General features: G+C 39.4%; 2 protein-coding genes across 2 annotated transcripts; both read left to right on the forward strand.

Moving 5' to 3' along the window:
• Nucleotides 1-19: 19 nt before the first annotated feature.
• On the forward strand, nt 20-6,090 carry psmg1 (proteasome (prosome, macropain) assembly chaperone 1). The gene is made up of 7 exons (XM_071926937.2): nt 20-244; nt 1,057-1,163; nt 1,727-1,869; nt 2,230-2,292; nt 2,733-2,931; nt 4,749-4,879; nt 5,921-6,090. The coding sequence occupies exons 1-7, from the start codon at nt 126-128 to the stop codon at nt 5,996-5,998; spliced, it is 840 nt and encodes a 279-aa protein (XP_071783038.1). The 5' UTR covers nt 20-125; the 3' UTR covers nt 5,999-6,090.
• A 986-nt stretch (nt 6,091-7,076) lies between these two features.
• Nucleotides 7,077-15,694, forward strand: ccdc15 (coiled-coil domain containing 15). Its single transcript, XM_078286824.1, has 10 exons — nt 7,077-7,457; nt 9,552-9,704; nt 10,447-10,629; nt 12,045-12,161; nt 12,267-12,446; nt 12,679-12,786; nt 12,878-12,981; nt 13,737-13,931; nt 14,502-14,650; nt 14,777-15,694. The coding sequence occupies exons 1-10, from the start codon at nt 7,290-7,292 to the stop codon at nt 14,824-14,826; spliced, it is 1,407 nt and encodes a 468-aa protein (XP_078142950.1). The 5' UTR covers nt 7,077-7,289; the 3' UTR covers nt 14,827-15,694.
• The last annotated feature ends 215 nt before the right edge of the window (nt 15,695-15,909 follow it).

Genomic DNA, 15,909 nt, shown 5'->3' on the forward strand with positions numbered 1-15,909 from the left:
AAGCTGCTGAAAATATGAAACAAGAAGAAAGAAGAAGAAGATAGCTTTGATACAGTGTGGATCCGTAGCTGCGAACTGAAACAGTGAATAACTTTAAATAAACCAGCTCTAGAACAGCAGCGAATATGGCTACGTTTTTCGGAGAGGTTGTGTCAGTTTATTCCCGAGCTGTGGAGGAAGACGACGAGGACTTTGATGAAAACGATGAAGATGAACAAATCCGCAGAGAGCTGGAAGAGAAGAGGTAACATTAGCCAGCTAGCTAATGAGACAGGAGGGGATTGAATTTGAAGTAGAAAGTTAATTCCTGAACAAATATAAATGGAAGTACAAACAAATGTCAAACCATAGTTTCTAACCATTATGGCTCTGTAGTTAAAATGTAAATAAACAATTTAATGTAGGCTTACATCCGTGTTGGTTAGTAGTTTCACTAGCCTACACATAATTGAACCAGTAATTTAACTACATTTAGCAGCAGCTTTGTGGCAGGTCAACTAAATTCAAATTTGGATAGAGTTTTTACTGGTTTATTACTTTTTGCCATTTTGAGGTTGGGGGGCAGTGTGCAGTGTGTCCAGTGGAATTCAACATGGGCAATATGTAGGCTTCATGTTAACTTTCTATCTCAGTGCGGGGCAGTTTTACACATTTTCGTACCAATGGTCCATACATTACGAACACATGAAGTTTGGAGCAAATTGTAGAATTTTAAGTTTCACTTTCGTTTTCACAACGGGAGGAGCGCGTGCGCTTGTGTAGCCTACATCCCCTTCTTGCAGGTGCGTGGCATGATACAGCGGAGCGAACACGGAGGGGAGGGGCAGAGTCATGTCCTCTAGTTAGTCAATAGCGGATGGCTTCTCTGTCTTGGACGGATTCAAAAACTATTAAAATGGGCCTCCAAACCTAGCTATGTAAAGCCTAAGTGTGGGAAACACTGCGGACAGTAAACATCTTACTTATTGCACCTTTTAAATGTACAGTCCTTTGCAAAGGACTTTTCTTTTCAGGATAAACATAATGTTCCATAACCCACATCACTGTTTTCATCAGGGAGGTTCATCTGCAGTGGAGCCCTGAAGTCGAGGAGTTGCTGAGGTCTGGAAGCAAACGGCTTCAGTGTTCAGACTTCATCCTCGCTGTGGGCCATAATGCTGCCAGTAAGTGGCTCTCAGCTGCTGGGAGAGTGGGAAGTCAGCAGAATATGTCACCCTCTTGGCTTTCCTCTGCAACAGTGTCTGTGATGAACCCTTTTGAGCATAAGATGAGTTAAGATAAAATTAAACTTTAATGATTCCTGTGGGAAAGTTGGGCTGTTGCAAAAGCAAAGAGTAACATGATAAAGCAAGGAAGAATAGGATATAAACATAAAATTAGATTATAAACAAGAATATAGCAAATTGGGGGTTTTAAACCTATGCAACTGTTGATTTCTACATGTTGAGTAGAATGTATGAATGGCCAGCATGGGAAAAAGTATGGATTACAGCATTGTTAGGGTGTGTAAAATAAACAGCCATAGGACTTATTGAGGCAAAGAAGAAATGAGTAGTTAAGAAGAGAAGTTATTAGTTTAGTAGTTAGTTGTTTAGTAGTTACGTAGTTACCTCACATGCCCAGACTTCTCTCCACAGTTTTGGTGCTCCCCATCGTACTTTTGTACAAATTTGTTTGTATTGCTCAACTGTGTGCAGATTAAGTCTGACAGGATCTTTCTTACCAGGGTTTTTGTCAGTATATGTTCTCAACTCTGCAAACTGGGATGCAGTAGGACATGCATCACTTTGGAATGAGAGGACTCAGGTCGGTGGGCAAACTAGCGAGGAGTCAGCATGTGTGTTCTACAGACACAAGGACAACACTTCAGTGAGTGACTCACTAAGCAAAATAGTTGCGAAAATCACTTCAAAATGTGTGTCTGGTTTTGAAATGACATTAAAGCTGCACTAGGCTAGATTTTTATGTAAAAATATGTCTATCAGCCTAAATCATGAGGTCGCGCTGCAACAGTTAAATTGTGACGTTGTATATCACATTGTAATGTTCAAATATCAGGGGATGTCAAATTCACTGGCAGGACACCTTAAGTTATGGTAGTAGTTATCATCTCTGTGTTACAGTCCTATGTATGTATGTTTGTCTGAAACACAAATGTCTTTCATGAGTAAACTGCAAACTTCATTCAAACAGAAGTTGCATAAACTTTCTCTTGCATTCCTTTTGAAGGTTTTGATATGCCAAGTGACTTGCTACATTGCAGAAGACCAGCTTTTTCAGTGGACTGAAAAGGTAAATTTATATAACTCATTCATTGCCACAGACATAATAGCTACTTGACATAAAGGTTCATGTGGAAGTACGGTTTGACCGATATTTGATTTTGAAGGCCGATGCCAATACCAGTATTTTTGTAATCTAACTGAATAATCTAACTGAATAAATAATAATTTCCATAGAAAATGTGTGGGTTTTATAGACTGTTTTTATGTTTTTGGAGGGGGACAAAATTGACTGGCCGATATCTAATATCCAATTGCCCGCTACAGTACTAATATATCAGGCTCCTACTTGGAATTCAGATTTGGAATGGTTGTTCCATTGTATTTTTCCTAGTAGGAGGTCAGAAATTCCAACTTTCCGACATCTCTGGAATGCAGCGTAACATCCAAGGTATTGTTGAATAGAATACAGTAGACTTGGTGTCTTGAGGTTTTTTCTGTCTTTTGTAGGTATTCTGCTGTCTTCAGCAGAGAGGGCTGAATGTGATGGTACTGTCAGATAGCCCTGTGGCTGAGTACAAGACACCAGACTATCTCTCCAGTAGTTCCGTCCCCTTCCTTCGCTCTCTTCAGACCAGTGCGTCCAGTAGCCAGGCCCTCTGCCCGTCACTGGAGCAGCCCAACATGGTCACTGGACTTCCAGCTGCAGGTACAGCACCGTTTTTCTACTGACTGAGACTTAAAGAGATGGCTGCGATTTTGGAGTGTTCCCTGATCTGATTTGAGATTCTAGGATGGAAAACCCTCTTCCCATGCTTGCTTGACTTGCTTTCGACAATACTTGCGTCTGCAGCAATGATAGCAGCCATTCTGAATAGTCAAACTCTTTGTGCAACGTCTTTATGCCACCTTTATATTGTGATCAAATTATTTGGGGGAGTTGGTGTTGCAAAGTTAAGCACATTTTGTAAATAGCATGGCATTCTGATTTGGTTATTTTAGTGTTATAGCATGCTCTTCCGTGCACAAACCTTCAGTGAATCTGGGTCTTAAAGGATACGGCTGGTGTTTTTAAATACATTTCTTATCGTCAACAAATCCTATGAAAATAACAAATTCAACAATGCGTTTGCTCTACTCCCATTACTTTCCGACTTCCCATGTACACTTTTTAGCTTTCAAACCGGAAGTCATTGGCTCCCATTGTAAGCTACAAACCTTTAAATACAGCTCACAAAGACATGGCTACGTACACACTGCCAGAATTCGGTAGTGACAACCGAATTCATGAATGAGAGTGAATTCACATATGTCTGGTACACACTGGAGCAGAGTGGCGTAAAATTACCAGACTGTGTATGTATGGGTAACAGGAGTCACTCCACTCCTCCGATCTCGCAATGGTTGTAAGTAATGTAATAGTAACGTTTACTTCAGACCAATATGGCGGCTACCATTGCCTGTATTTTCAGTTTACTTGACACCAGTAACACCAGTAACCAGAGGCGTCAATTTTTCCATAACAACGGCCACTGACAGTATAGCGTCATATTCTCTTTTCCACTGCATGAACTTGACACTTTTAACCACAACATTTGGGCGCAAGACTGCAGAACTGTAGGAACAACTGCAATGTTGAGGAAACAGACTGGATAGAAAATTTGAGAATTGTCTCACAACACTTACCTCCATCTCTTTCAAATTAACGGTCATAATGTTACGTAACGTAACGAGTGTTGCGCCTTACGTCACGTAATAACCAGTTGTCCAGTCCGGTTCTGGTACACACTACTCGGACTAACCGAATCCGCTCTCAAATTCGGTTGTCAACACCTGAATTTTCAGGGAGTGAGTTCGGTTGTAGAATGCGGTTGTCACTCTCCTTAATAACCGAACTGTGTGTGAATGTAACAGGATTAAGCACTCCAGTGAGGAGTGACAACCGTATTTAGTTGCAGTGTGTACGTAGCCTAGTTTCAATTTTAAAAATCGCTAACTGTTACCATGAAAAGTGTAGTTACTAACAAATCAAATTCAAATGGGAACAAATTCTTCATTACGACGGGGATTATTTTAGGTGCTGCGGAACTACTTCCCTGTACGTGTTTACAGTCGGCTTGTTTTTTTTTGAGGAAAAAGTCGTCCGGCCTGGTGCATCGCAATGATGAAATATGCTGCCAGAGCAACAGCATGGCTCTTTGACCTGTTTTTAATAGTTTTTTTAATACAATGGAGTTCTATGGCTACTGGGACATGGCTTTACTGGGCATCAGCTACATGGACGAGACTTGTTTGCAAAACAAATTCATTGCTGATTTTGTTATTTTCATAGGATTTGTTGACGGTATGAAATGCATTAAAAAACACCAGCCTTATCCTTTAATGTTTTCCAAGTAATCATTGAGAAAGAAATAAGAGTAGACATACCTCATGTCTATCCTCATTGACAGATTTTCATTGATTTTGACCATTCCATGGTTGTTTTAAAGTAATGTTGCATGATTTTTTCTTGTGCTGTTTTGTCAGTGCTCAGCCACTGCCAGGTCCACCACATCCCCACCATCGCCTACCAGTGTTACAGTGATGTCGTCACCCCTGACTCCATCACCATGGAGACCTACAAGCCTGCGCTGACCAGGCTTGGCAAGTCCATACAGGTGAGCTGCATTTTAAAAGTCTGAGGGTAAACTGGTCACAGCTTATCACAGATTACGCACTTGTTTTGATAATTATACTCATGTTTGTAACATTCCTGTCTTAGTTACTTGTATGTGTTGTGTATACCGTGGACATGTAATGGACATGAATGTTGGTAATTTGTTTCCATGTTCCTTTCATACAACACTACCCTGCTATTAATTCTGTGTACCCACCTACCGTCAATACAGCCTCGTCCTCGATCCTTGTAATGGTAAACAATAGGCCCGTGGAGCGCTATTATTATCGCCCTACCGCCATCAGTTCTAATAACTTGATCCATATTTCCTGCAATCATATACTGTCAACACTTCAGTTAATTTTGCATTGTGTAGTGCTAGATTTCTGTCAAATAACACTTTTGTTCTTATCTAATTACATTCCAAAATCTGGACTTTCTATTTTTAAGTCTATGGAGACTTTGCTACTGCTGCCCTCTTGCTGAGCTTTGTCCACCTAATTAGAGTTTTCTGAATTCCCTGAGGTTCACTGGACATGGCGAGGGCCTTGCTGTGGTTTTCAATAAACACTATTTGTAATCCCATCACTGCTGATGACTTCCATAGTTTTGAATTGCCTATTTCTAAAGTCGACTGTGATAACCCAGTATGTCACATGGGTTATTTATCATCCCCCTAAACCAAATATTAGCTTTCTTACTAAATTTTCTGATGTATCATCTTCCGTCGTCAAGCATGATGGAGGTTCTTGTTTTGGTCCTGATCACATTGCGAGTGAGATTCATCAGTGTATTGGTCTGCTGGCCCCTAAAATCAAGTCCTCTGGGAATCTTTGTGTTGTTTTTGACCAACTGTAGTTTGAGCAACATGTAAATATGCTGGTTCAGTCCTGTTTCCTCCATTGACATTTTGCTGTGCTGAACAAGTTCGCTTCAAGTTTCTGAAAGTTGGAAGGCCTGTGATATTGTCGTGTTTCCTTGAATTCATAAGTTACAATCTTTTACAGCATTTTAATCTCATGCTTTGCTCTTCTTTCCCCAGTTGGAGCCATTTCCAAGTGCAGATGTCCTTCGCAAGTTTGTCAAAGCCAGTGACATTCAGAGTAATCTTTATATCTGAAAGTGGCCATGATTTGAGCTATGCTGTGTAGTTTTATTTCTTTTCCTGTGGTAAGATAGTGTCAATTTTTAATGAATAAAATTAAAGAAAACCTGTGTTGTCAGTAGTTGAGCTTTTATGATCGGTTTGTCAGAGAAATAAAGCATTGTTACAAAGTGCACACATAAAACAACTAGAATTTTACACTAATGAATAGACTATTCTCATATCAGTTCCACCTGAAATTGTTTGTGCCATGATTTTGTTAGAGCAGGTTCTCCTACAAAAGGGCTTTATTATCAATTCCAGTAACCATAGATAACCAAAAATAACCACAGCAGCATGGCAGAGAGAGAAAAATAAGTGACTTTTTCATCCTGTAAAGATATGTTTATGTTCATGGAGGTCTTTGTTTAATGGATTCGAAGTAATATTCAAATAAATGATTTTCAACATAAGCTACTTAATCTATAAATATGGTTGTCCATCGAAATGGACATTATGAACTGATGTAACATGGAGGATGTTACAGTTTCCATTGCTCTGGAAAGATATACAGCTAACTAATTAATTTACATGATAATGTGTTGACAACAAAATACAATGTTATATCATATTACAAGAGACATGTAATTAGGCTAATGTTACATTTTAGGATATACAGCCTAGATGTTCTCAAACTTCTGGTAGATGGAAATCTGTCACAAGAATCTTTGGATTGTGAAGATGAGGTTGAAGATGCAGTCAGAACAGAAATGCTAGTTGGTAAGTTTAGAAATGTTTAGGGAAAATGTTAATGAGAAGAACCAAATCTTATATATTAGCAATCATTGACAGGGTTTAATACATTGTGAATAGAAACAAACTATATATGGCATTGGCATCCGAGACAATATTCTTGCACTGATGTCAGGGAAAGAGGCAGACATTGATGAGATTCCTTGGAGTCAGGAGAGGTTGAGGTAGCTGAGGCCGATAGTTTTGGTTAGATAGATTTATAGCACATTTTCCCGATTCATACTCCTGGCCATAGGTGGCAGTAATGCGCCAAGAAGTTGTTTGCCAACCGCCATCAAATTTAAAAGAAGGACAACGCAAAAACACAAGCAGCAGACCATCCAAGGTCTGTTAACGTACAAAAGTAAATACGGACTATCTTTTGTTTTCCCATTTTATCTCGGTCATTCGCCAACTACGCTCATACAGTCACCTTACTCGCTGTAGTGCATCACCCCATTTGTGTCCGAGAGGACATCTTTTAGTAGTAGCAGTAGCGTTAGCTGGCGGTTAACAGAGGGACGGTAGGCTACCAATGAATCCTGGACAAGTTGTATCAAGGAGAGCCAACGCTTCCGTTAATCACACAAATCCGACCTACCGACCCAGCAATGGAAACAAGGTCCTGGCCGAGCGAAATCAGGCGGTGGTACCGGTGGGCGCCTGGGTGGAGGGCGGTCAAGACTTCCTGGAGCATCCATCTGTGAGTGTTTACACTTGGACATACAATAAGCTAGGCTGTGTTACCATTGTGGTTTATACTGTAATATAAGCTACAGTAATTTAGGCTGGTACCAGGGTTAGGGTTTTATTTCCTTTATTTAAGCAGGAAGTCTCATTGAGATCAAGATCTCTTTTCCAAGAGAAACCTGCTAACAACAGAACCACCAACAGAGCCACTCAGAATGAAAATTTGGTTCGAGAAAATTCATAAAGTGACGCAAATTCAGGCCTACTTTCAAAAGTAAGTATGAAGTCAATGACAAAACCAAATACTTATTTCACTGTCGTTCAGATATGAAAAGTACAAAACACGCAGAAAAGACTTAAGAGTGTAACAGCGCCGCGACATTGAATTTTGTGGAAGCGTCTCTGCCGGGAATCGAACACTGGTCTCCCGCTGTAACCATGGCAGTTTAACTCCCTCTGGACCACGTGACCCATAAAGTGGTGAACAGAACGACCGACCGCGCGAGCAGTTGGTTGATGATGGCTGTCACGGGGCTAAAAAGAGATCAGTATTATAAGAAAAGTTATGTAATAACCTGTTCTCCTGTTTAACTTGAGAAGCCATGGCATGACTGGCTGCCGGGTTATTAACTACATGTATGGGACCAGACTCCTCAGGCATTCCTGGCCATTCCTTTGCCATTTGGCCTGGTGGCTTTGTCTGTCTTGAATATTCTTTATCTTATTGCCCTTCATTGTTTTATTGTCTCTAAAGGAACTCAAAAAGTAAAAAGCAATTCCACAAAATAAAAAATGGAGTAGTTAACACACTGGTTTTGTTTTGCCGAATAGCTGTAATTATAGAATGCTTAAATTATTTTACTTGTAAAAGTTCTTGAAAAAACATTCAAATATTTCTGACCAGTAAGTATTCAACACAGGGCAGAGCCAGAAAAGTTGAGTGACCTGATGGGTTTAATCTGTTTAGTTAGTTTTTTTGTGTAGTGAAGTCTGTGTAATACTTAATAATATATGTTGAATCAGCTTGGTATTTACATTATGGCTCTCCCACCCTCAGATGGTCATTGGTCACACAAGTGGAATAGGCAGTGACAAACCGGGAGACGAGGTGTTTGGGATCAGGTGGAGTCTTTGGAATAAGTGACACTTAGGCATAATCTCAAATTGCAGTATTTTTTCCTTTAACATAATGCCACAGTCAGAGATAATGAAGGAAATATGAGTGAGGTAGGTGACTAGATGCAAACTGCTTGCTTATGTAAAGACCCCCAATAGAAGCCAGTCCCTTTCCCCTCCACACAGGAATACCCCATCAAACTGTGACGGTATAAATGAGTGGTTCTGACTTATTGCGGTGTGAATCGATTTGTCTTGCACTTTGCAAACACTTTTTATGCTTTTGAGAGTGTGTGAAGAATTCCTTCGAATAACACTTCGGATTCACTTTTAGAAAGAAGCATAGCAGGTAAGAAAGACTCCTTTACTGACATGACTTCTGACTTTAGCCACAAGAGGGCAGTTTTGGGCAGTATTTCACCTGGAAACTCCCACTTGTTAGAGAAAGCAGCTGTTTGATAAATTGGCAGATTTTGAAAGAGGTTAAAGGATAGGTTCTGTGATTTTGGACCTATAATTTGTCTCTTACATACCTGTGGTATTGGACCTGCAGAGAATATCGGCTCCAGAGTCAGCTGTCTGTTGAAATGGCGAGCTCATGTAGCTAGGCCTCTTGCTGCTAACAATGAGTCCAAACAGGGTTTGTCAAAATATCTCCAAATCTACATATCTGCAGATGTAACCCTGCTTACCCTTACCAGAAAACCAAAAACACACAGCAGTGTTATTGGCAATTCAACTCAACTGTCAGTGAAATGTCAGTTAAGATATGCTGCCCCGGTGCAGTGGAAGTGGAAAATTTGAATGATTTTATTTTATTTTGCTATTTTTCAATAAAAAAATGTATCCTTAAATGTTTTGGGGTGCGCCTAAATTTTTGCTAAATTTAAATTCCAAGGTTTTGGAGGTTGGGAGTGCCTATGTCACAGAGTAAATTTAGCCATGAAAGCCATGAAAAGATTCTAAACTGTATTTCCATGTCTTTACCCAGGCTCTAGCATCGCTAACTGAGGAGCTACAGGCAGAAAAGAGAAGGGAGAATGAAGAGAGTCTTCGACGGTTTCAAGATGAAGTGCGCCACCGTGTGGCACACCAAGCTCAAGTTGGCAAGAAGAGACAACAGCTTCAAAAACCATACAAAATGGTAAAAATACAACAATGTAGCACTCATAAGATAACAACGAAAAAGTGTATGATTTGGTTCAAATTAGCTCTAGAGCATTGATTACCTGCAAACCGATTTGCTGCAAACAATATGCTAATTAGTGAGTGACAATGGACCAGACTTTGCTCAGTCAAGATACACAGACAGAGAGATTGGACACTTCTACAGGACTAGTCTGTGAAAGATCAGACTTAAGATATGACAAATTGGGGATACAATTTGAATGGGAGTGTGCAGAATGCTTTTGTTCTTTTTGTTCTTTCTTCATTTTTTTTTGTATCAAAGTGCAATATACAAGTCTTTTTTTTTTTTTTTTTAAATAAGATTAATTCATTGCTTTTTGTAAATAAGATTAGGCTATTTCATTGCCCTGTAAGGATACTTTAAAAAATAGTGATGAAATTGAATTCCCAGCACTGAAATGAAAGCATTAATTCATGTAATGAAACACACAGCAAGGGGAAACACTTAAATTGCATGTTTTCTTATTTTTATTGTTTATTTTATTGTGTTTTATGAACATGAAATAGACTTATTCCATCCTTCCATAATTCTGGTTGTGAATATTAGCTCAGCTTCAGCGTCAAGGATAAAGTACACATGCCCAAAAAGGTTTCTAACCCCTAATATACGGTTTCAATCTGACAGTTACACAACCACTGTTGTCCCTCCTGAACTGACATCCATATTGTAATGCTGTGTTCTCTATCTGTGTGCTCAGGTGGAGTTTGAAAAGAGAATTCTGCAACAGTTTAGGGACACAACCCAGCATTTGCCTGCTGATAAGGAGCTGATCCCTTCCTCTTGTCTGAGGGAGTCGGACATTTACAGATTGCATGTTCATGTCCAAGGCTTGGAGAGAGGTGCTGGAGGACACAGGATGATGGAGCAGAAGTCTCAGCAGGTGAGAGGACCAACCTGCAGCCAAACTCTTTGCCGCTAAAGGCCAGAGTGGACTGCAATTTCAAACAGACAAAAGAATGCGTTTGAGGAAAAACACAAAACACTGCACTGACTTTGGATTTAGCAGTATGAACAGGCTTGCTGGTGGAACTAGTCGAATTAGGGCTGGGTGGCACGCTGATCTTTGGTGATCTTTAGGGTTTAGTAACTCTTTAAAGGTACCATATTGTGGAAAACGGGATTTCCTTTGCCTCTTTGATTGTAAAGGAGTTGGAAGTGCTATGTAAACATCGTGAAAATATCAAAACAAACGGTCGCCAACTAAATCCACACAATCCATATTAGAAAAGCAAGCCTCTAAGCGAGCTGCTTGGACTTCTGCTTGTGGCGTCACAACGGTACGCTCATTATCATTTGTCCACCTACAGCACCGTGGCTTTTGTAAGAAATAATAGGCTAACAAAGCATAAAAAGATAAAAGATAAGAATTTACCGTTCTGAAACGTTGTGTTGTAGTCTTGGTTGTGGCAGTGGTTTGTTGTCGTCTGTTCTTTCAGATTCAGGATCTGACTCTGACTCAAACATTTATGATTGGATCAAATTAGGTTGAGAGGTTGTCATGGTTTATTTACCGGAGAGTTTTCCCTACAGTTAAACCAGAGTTAAACACCTGTGGCTGGCAGAACCGTGGTGTCTCACGTTTCACTCTTGAAATGGTTAGCCAATCAGAACAGAGGGTCATTAATATTAATGAGCCTTAAAGACACAGCAACAAAAACAGCCTGTTCTTGGTAAGGCTCAGAGAGATGCTGGAAAATCAACGTGTAAAAATGGATTGAGAGTGTTTTTGGTACATGACACCACACAAACAGCTTTTAATGGACCTCAAGACTCAGATAAAACACTGGAAAGTGTAAAATATGGGACCTATAAGCTGTTATGTACCACCTCGAACACTCTAACTTTTAGAGAATCTGGGGTATGTTTTGCTTCTTTATGCATGGCCATTGGATAGTTTTCATTGGCGGTTCTAATGGCATGTTAATCCTCACCCAACTATCTTTGGTCTCCTTTTTGTTCGGCCAAAATAAAAGTGCCCACATGGACATTTCAACTTAAACATCACGTATGTACTATTGCAGTTGGCAAAGAATATCAGTTTGTGAATTGTTTTCTCATGTGGATCAACAATTGTGTTGCATTTCAATAGAGTGAATAATGTCCTAAACACTAATTCTTTTCAATTAAGTTTCATTTTGATGCAGTTATACAATTATTTAGTGGTATTGACATTCTTTACATTATTTGTTCTTGTCAGTCAAAATGACTGTTATTGTGATGCACTGTTTCCATGTATGAGTGATAGAGTGATGTGACAGTGATTAATTGAGATGTCTGTCTCTTGTTATTTTCCAGCCCAGTAAAGGCATGAGACAGGTCAGACACAGACTGGCTGCTTGTCGGATGATCCCAGATGGGGAAATGATATCAGATCTTCCCGGAGGCAAGTGGAACATCTCTCCAACCAGAGAGGTGAGTGTGTCTCATTCTTGTTCCCTATTCAGCACATGGTTTCTATAATTGGAGTTTCTTGCTAAGTCAGGGTTTAATAAAAATAATTTTCCTCTACCCTAAAAGAAACCTTTATCTCACATGCCAAGACCGGAGCAGGAAGTAGAAGAGGAAGAGGTCCTGGAAAATGAAGAGGAGGAAGAGGGAGATGATTTCCCCTTGACCAGTCAACATGAATGCCCCCTTGTTCAGCACAACACTAAAGAATACCCAGGACACAAAAGTGTCACTTTTCATCATGGTTTGGTCCGTGCACCATGTTGTTTGTTGTGGTGTACTTTCAGATTTCTGTAGAAATCTATAATCATTAGAGGTGCCAAGCACAACAGTTGTTTGTATTTCACAATTCCAAACCTAGGAAGTTTTACTGTCAGCCTATAAATTTCCTACATTGTAACATTCATTTAAGTCAAGTGTCACCTTTTTTGTCTGATGAATTTTGTCTTGTAACTTCTGACTGTGTGTGTGTGTGTTTCAGGTGAGTGGGCAGGTGCTTGACCAATCAGACCCTGATCCTGGCTTCAGGTCAGACTCCAGAGTCCCACGGGTGCTCTGGCCTCTGGGTGACCAAGAGGAAATGAGACAGGTAGACATCAAACCTTTGATATTTTATTTGAATTGAATCACTGACAACCCTGTAACACCAAATGTTCTAAGTAGCATTTATCTCTATGCAGCGTCAGTTTCAGTTCCTAATGCATCGCCGTCTGTTCATGGACATTGAGAGAGAGCAAGTGAAGGAGAACAAACGACACGGGAAACACCTGAAGAGGATTGCAAGGTGACATGACCGCAACATTTTGTCTTTTGGTCTTTCACTTCCTCTTATCAGTGTGTCTGTATTTCTAATGAAGGCGTATGTCATTTTAAGAAAGCTTTTTCATTGCTGTCGTTACTTGCATGCCTGTAAACACAACTCGCAACTCTGGGTCAACTTAGCTGTTAAAGGGTCTATGTGTAATTTAGCACTTGTTAGCAGCTCCAAAGCTAAATGGTGAGTAATCTTACATGATATGTGGCCAAGTTTGGCAGTTTTGTGTAGATTTATAAAATTAACACAAAATATGAAATAAAAAATAACATAATGTCTTGAACTAGCAGGGACTACTGTTTCCATAGGAGGTGAAGGTGGTGGGCGATGGGAGAAAGAGTACCATTTTTGCCATATTCCATTTATACATCATACAGTCTAACCTGGGAGTGGGTCAAGTTCAATCTCAGGATCTGCAATATAAAAACACAATAAACACTTATCCCATCTGAATGTGCCTCAAGAAAACATAGCAGTTGGGGGATAGTTATCAACTCCATGAGGTCCCCATGTAATGCGAGTCCCATGTGAACTTCGACTTTTGATTAGCAAAGATGTGTTGGTACTGTGAAGTGGGAATTTCAAAAAAATGGCCACATCCACTCTTTTCCTGTTGATACATTATCTTCTGAAAACTATTGGCATATGTCTGCAAATTGCGTGTTCTTATATAAAGTTGGTCTAACTGAAATACTCATTTCAAAATGTCCTTATCTTCACTTAAGGATCAAAACAGAAAAAGAACAGATCCGACTGGAGGAGGAAAGAAAGATGGAGAGCCTGCGGCAGCTCAAAGAGAGCAGACTTAAAATGGAGGAAAGAGAGCTTCTGATTTTGGAACGACTAAGACTCGAGGAAGAGGAGAGATTCGTGGAATTCGAGAAGAGAAAACTAAAAAAGAAAGAGAAAGAAGCTACAAGGTAATTTATAGAGGTCAATTTGCAAAAGTTTAACTGTCTTTTGCCATGTACATCCACAAGAGAATCAGACAGATGGAACAAAGGTTAAGAAGACAGACAAATGTTATGAAATATTAAAATACTGGGCCATATCTTATTCACAATACAGCATGCATTGATCAGGAAAGATTCCCAAGCACCCTGTAAGGTTTTTTGTCAGTTAAATGCTTTTCACTGCTGTATCTACAAGAAAATTCCAAAAATTACAATTAACAGAATAGCCTATAATTGTACATCACAACATATTTTGTTGTATGTCTGTACCAAACATGTACCAAACATGTTGGACATCATGTCCCTAAACATTTAATTTCCTGGTGTCCTTTTTTTACTGCAGTTTCAGAATTTTCATTAGCTGTGTTCAGTCAGAAATAGGCTGATTTTGACAGATTTTGATTGTTTCTTTATTTTGGTTGTTAAATTGATCTTAAATACAATTTCAGGTCGCATTAAAAGGGTCTTAAAAAAATCTTAAATGTGGCTTTGTGAAACCTGAAGATACCCTGATAAACTGGCTAACTGTAATCCCAGGTTCATTGAGGCTCTGAGAGCTCAGATGAAGGAGCGACTATCTCAGGAGAAGTTGGACCTCCCTCCTCTCTGCTGCTGTGGATCCTCTTTCTGGGACTCCCATCCCGACACTTGTGCTAATAACTGTGTCTTCCACAACAATCCCAAAGGTACACGCAGCCCACACTATATCCTGCTTCCCTCTATACAGAAGATTGAGATGGAGCTTTATTGGAACTGTAGTTGAGACCACTGTTAAAAGGCTATGTTAACGGTAACATTTGTCTTTCCCACAGCGTATACTCAGGCTTTGCATTCCGCATTGTTGAGCTTGGACTTGCAGTAAAGGAGATCAGTGAACTGCATTGGAAGATAGCCTCGTCTTGCAAGATGGCCACCTTGTTCACAGAATGAACCCCTGAAACCTCTTCACATGAATTCCACCTAAAGCAGGACCTGTTAAAGCAGATGATAGATCCTTAAAACTTCTTGCCATCTGTTTACAGTATCGGTTATCACCAATTTGAGCATTATGTTTAAATTTTGCCTGTACTAATTAAAGAAAAAAAATCCACTCTAAAAGACTAACACTGTTAACAAAAACGGCTATGATGTACCTTGCATTTCTGGACCAACGTCAGGTTTTGGTGTCAGTCCCTCAGCCCTGATGTTTCACTAAATATTTGGCTAGCTAGCTGTATTTATATGCTCATACTCCAGCCTTTGATTGAAAACAAGTTCACACAGAAGTAGAATTAGATGAGGTAGGTCGAGGGAAAGAAATCCTTTGAATACTTGAATACTTCATCCCAAAATAACTCCTGGAATGCATTGAACATCACAGATTGATGTCGAGTGAAAGAGTATCAGAGGAGGGATTTTTTCTTTAAGGCTAGTTGGTAAGAATTCATCAGAGGGGCAGTTGATCAGTGGCCCTCTTTGTTTTTAAAATCAATGAGCATTTAACTGTAGTCTTATATTATGATTTGATGTTCTGAAGGCAGCCCTGAAATTCAAAATCCTGGCATCATTTTTAACTAGTTGAAGTTTGCACATTTTGTACTTTTTACCATAAGGTTTTAGATGTTTCTAACTTTGCCATATTTTTTAATATTTAAATTCCTCAAGTTAGACTTGGTATAAAATGTTCATTCTTAATTACAGCAACAGATTAATTAATGGTAATTCATTGTATTTTTTTTTTTGTAACATATACTATGTGATTGAATCTTTATTGAATTTTTAGAAACCTTGTATTTTTACATGATTAAAATGATTCATAAAGTGCACTTGTATGAACTTCAGAATGTCATTGTAAACCAGGGCTTTTTTTAACTGCTGTTGGACCTGTGTTTCTTAAGGGATCTGCTATGACAAGTCATATGAAAGTTCCTCAAAGCTGTGTTTAAAAAAACAAAAATTTGTCATT

This window comes from Centroberyx gerrardi, chromosome 11 (assembly GCF_048128805.1).
Source record: "Centroberyx gerrardi isolate f3 chromosome 11, fCenGer3.hap1.cur.20231027, whole genome shotgun sequence".
In the NCBI taxonomy this organism is placed as follows: domain Eukaryota; kingdom Metazoa; phylum Chordata; class Actinopteri; order Beryciformes; family Berycidae; genus Centroberyx; species Centroberyx gerrardi.

Bases quoted from the DNA above. Each gene is read 5' to 3' on its own strand.
- ccdc15 (XM_078286824.1), top strand. From the start codon at position 7,290: ATGAATCCTGGACAAGTTGTATCAAGGAGAGCCAACGCTTCCGTTAAT. The intron at 9,705-10,446 runs GTAAAAATACAA...CTGTGTGCTCAG, and splicing joins TTCAAAAACCATACAAAATG to GTGGAGTTTGAAAAGAGAAT. The intron at 14,651-14,776 runs GTACACGCAGCC...TCTTTCCCACAG, and splicing joins CTTCCACAACAATCCCAAAG to CGTATACTCAGGCTTTGCAT.
- psmg1 (XM_071926937.2), top strand. From the start codon at position 126: ATGGCTACGTTTTTCGGAGAGGTTGTGTCAGTTTATTCCCGAGCTGTG. The intron at 1,870-2,229 runs GTGAGTGACTCA...TTCCTTTTGAAG, and splicing joins GACACAAGGACAACACTTCA to GTTTTGATATGCCAAGTGAC. The intron at 2,293-2,732 runs GTAAATTTATAT...TGTCTTTTGTAG, and splicing joins TTTTTCAGTGGACTGAAAAG to GTATTCTGCTGTCTTCAGCA.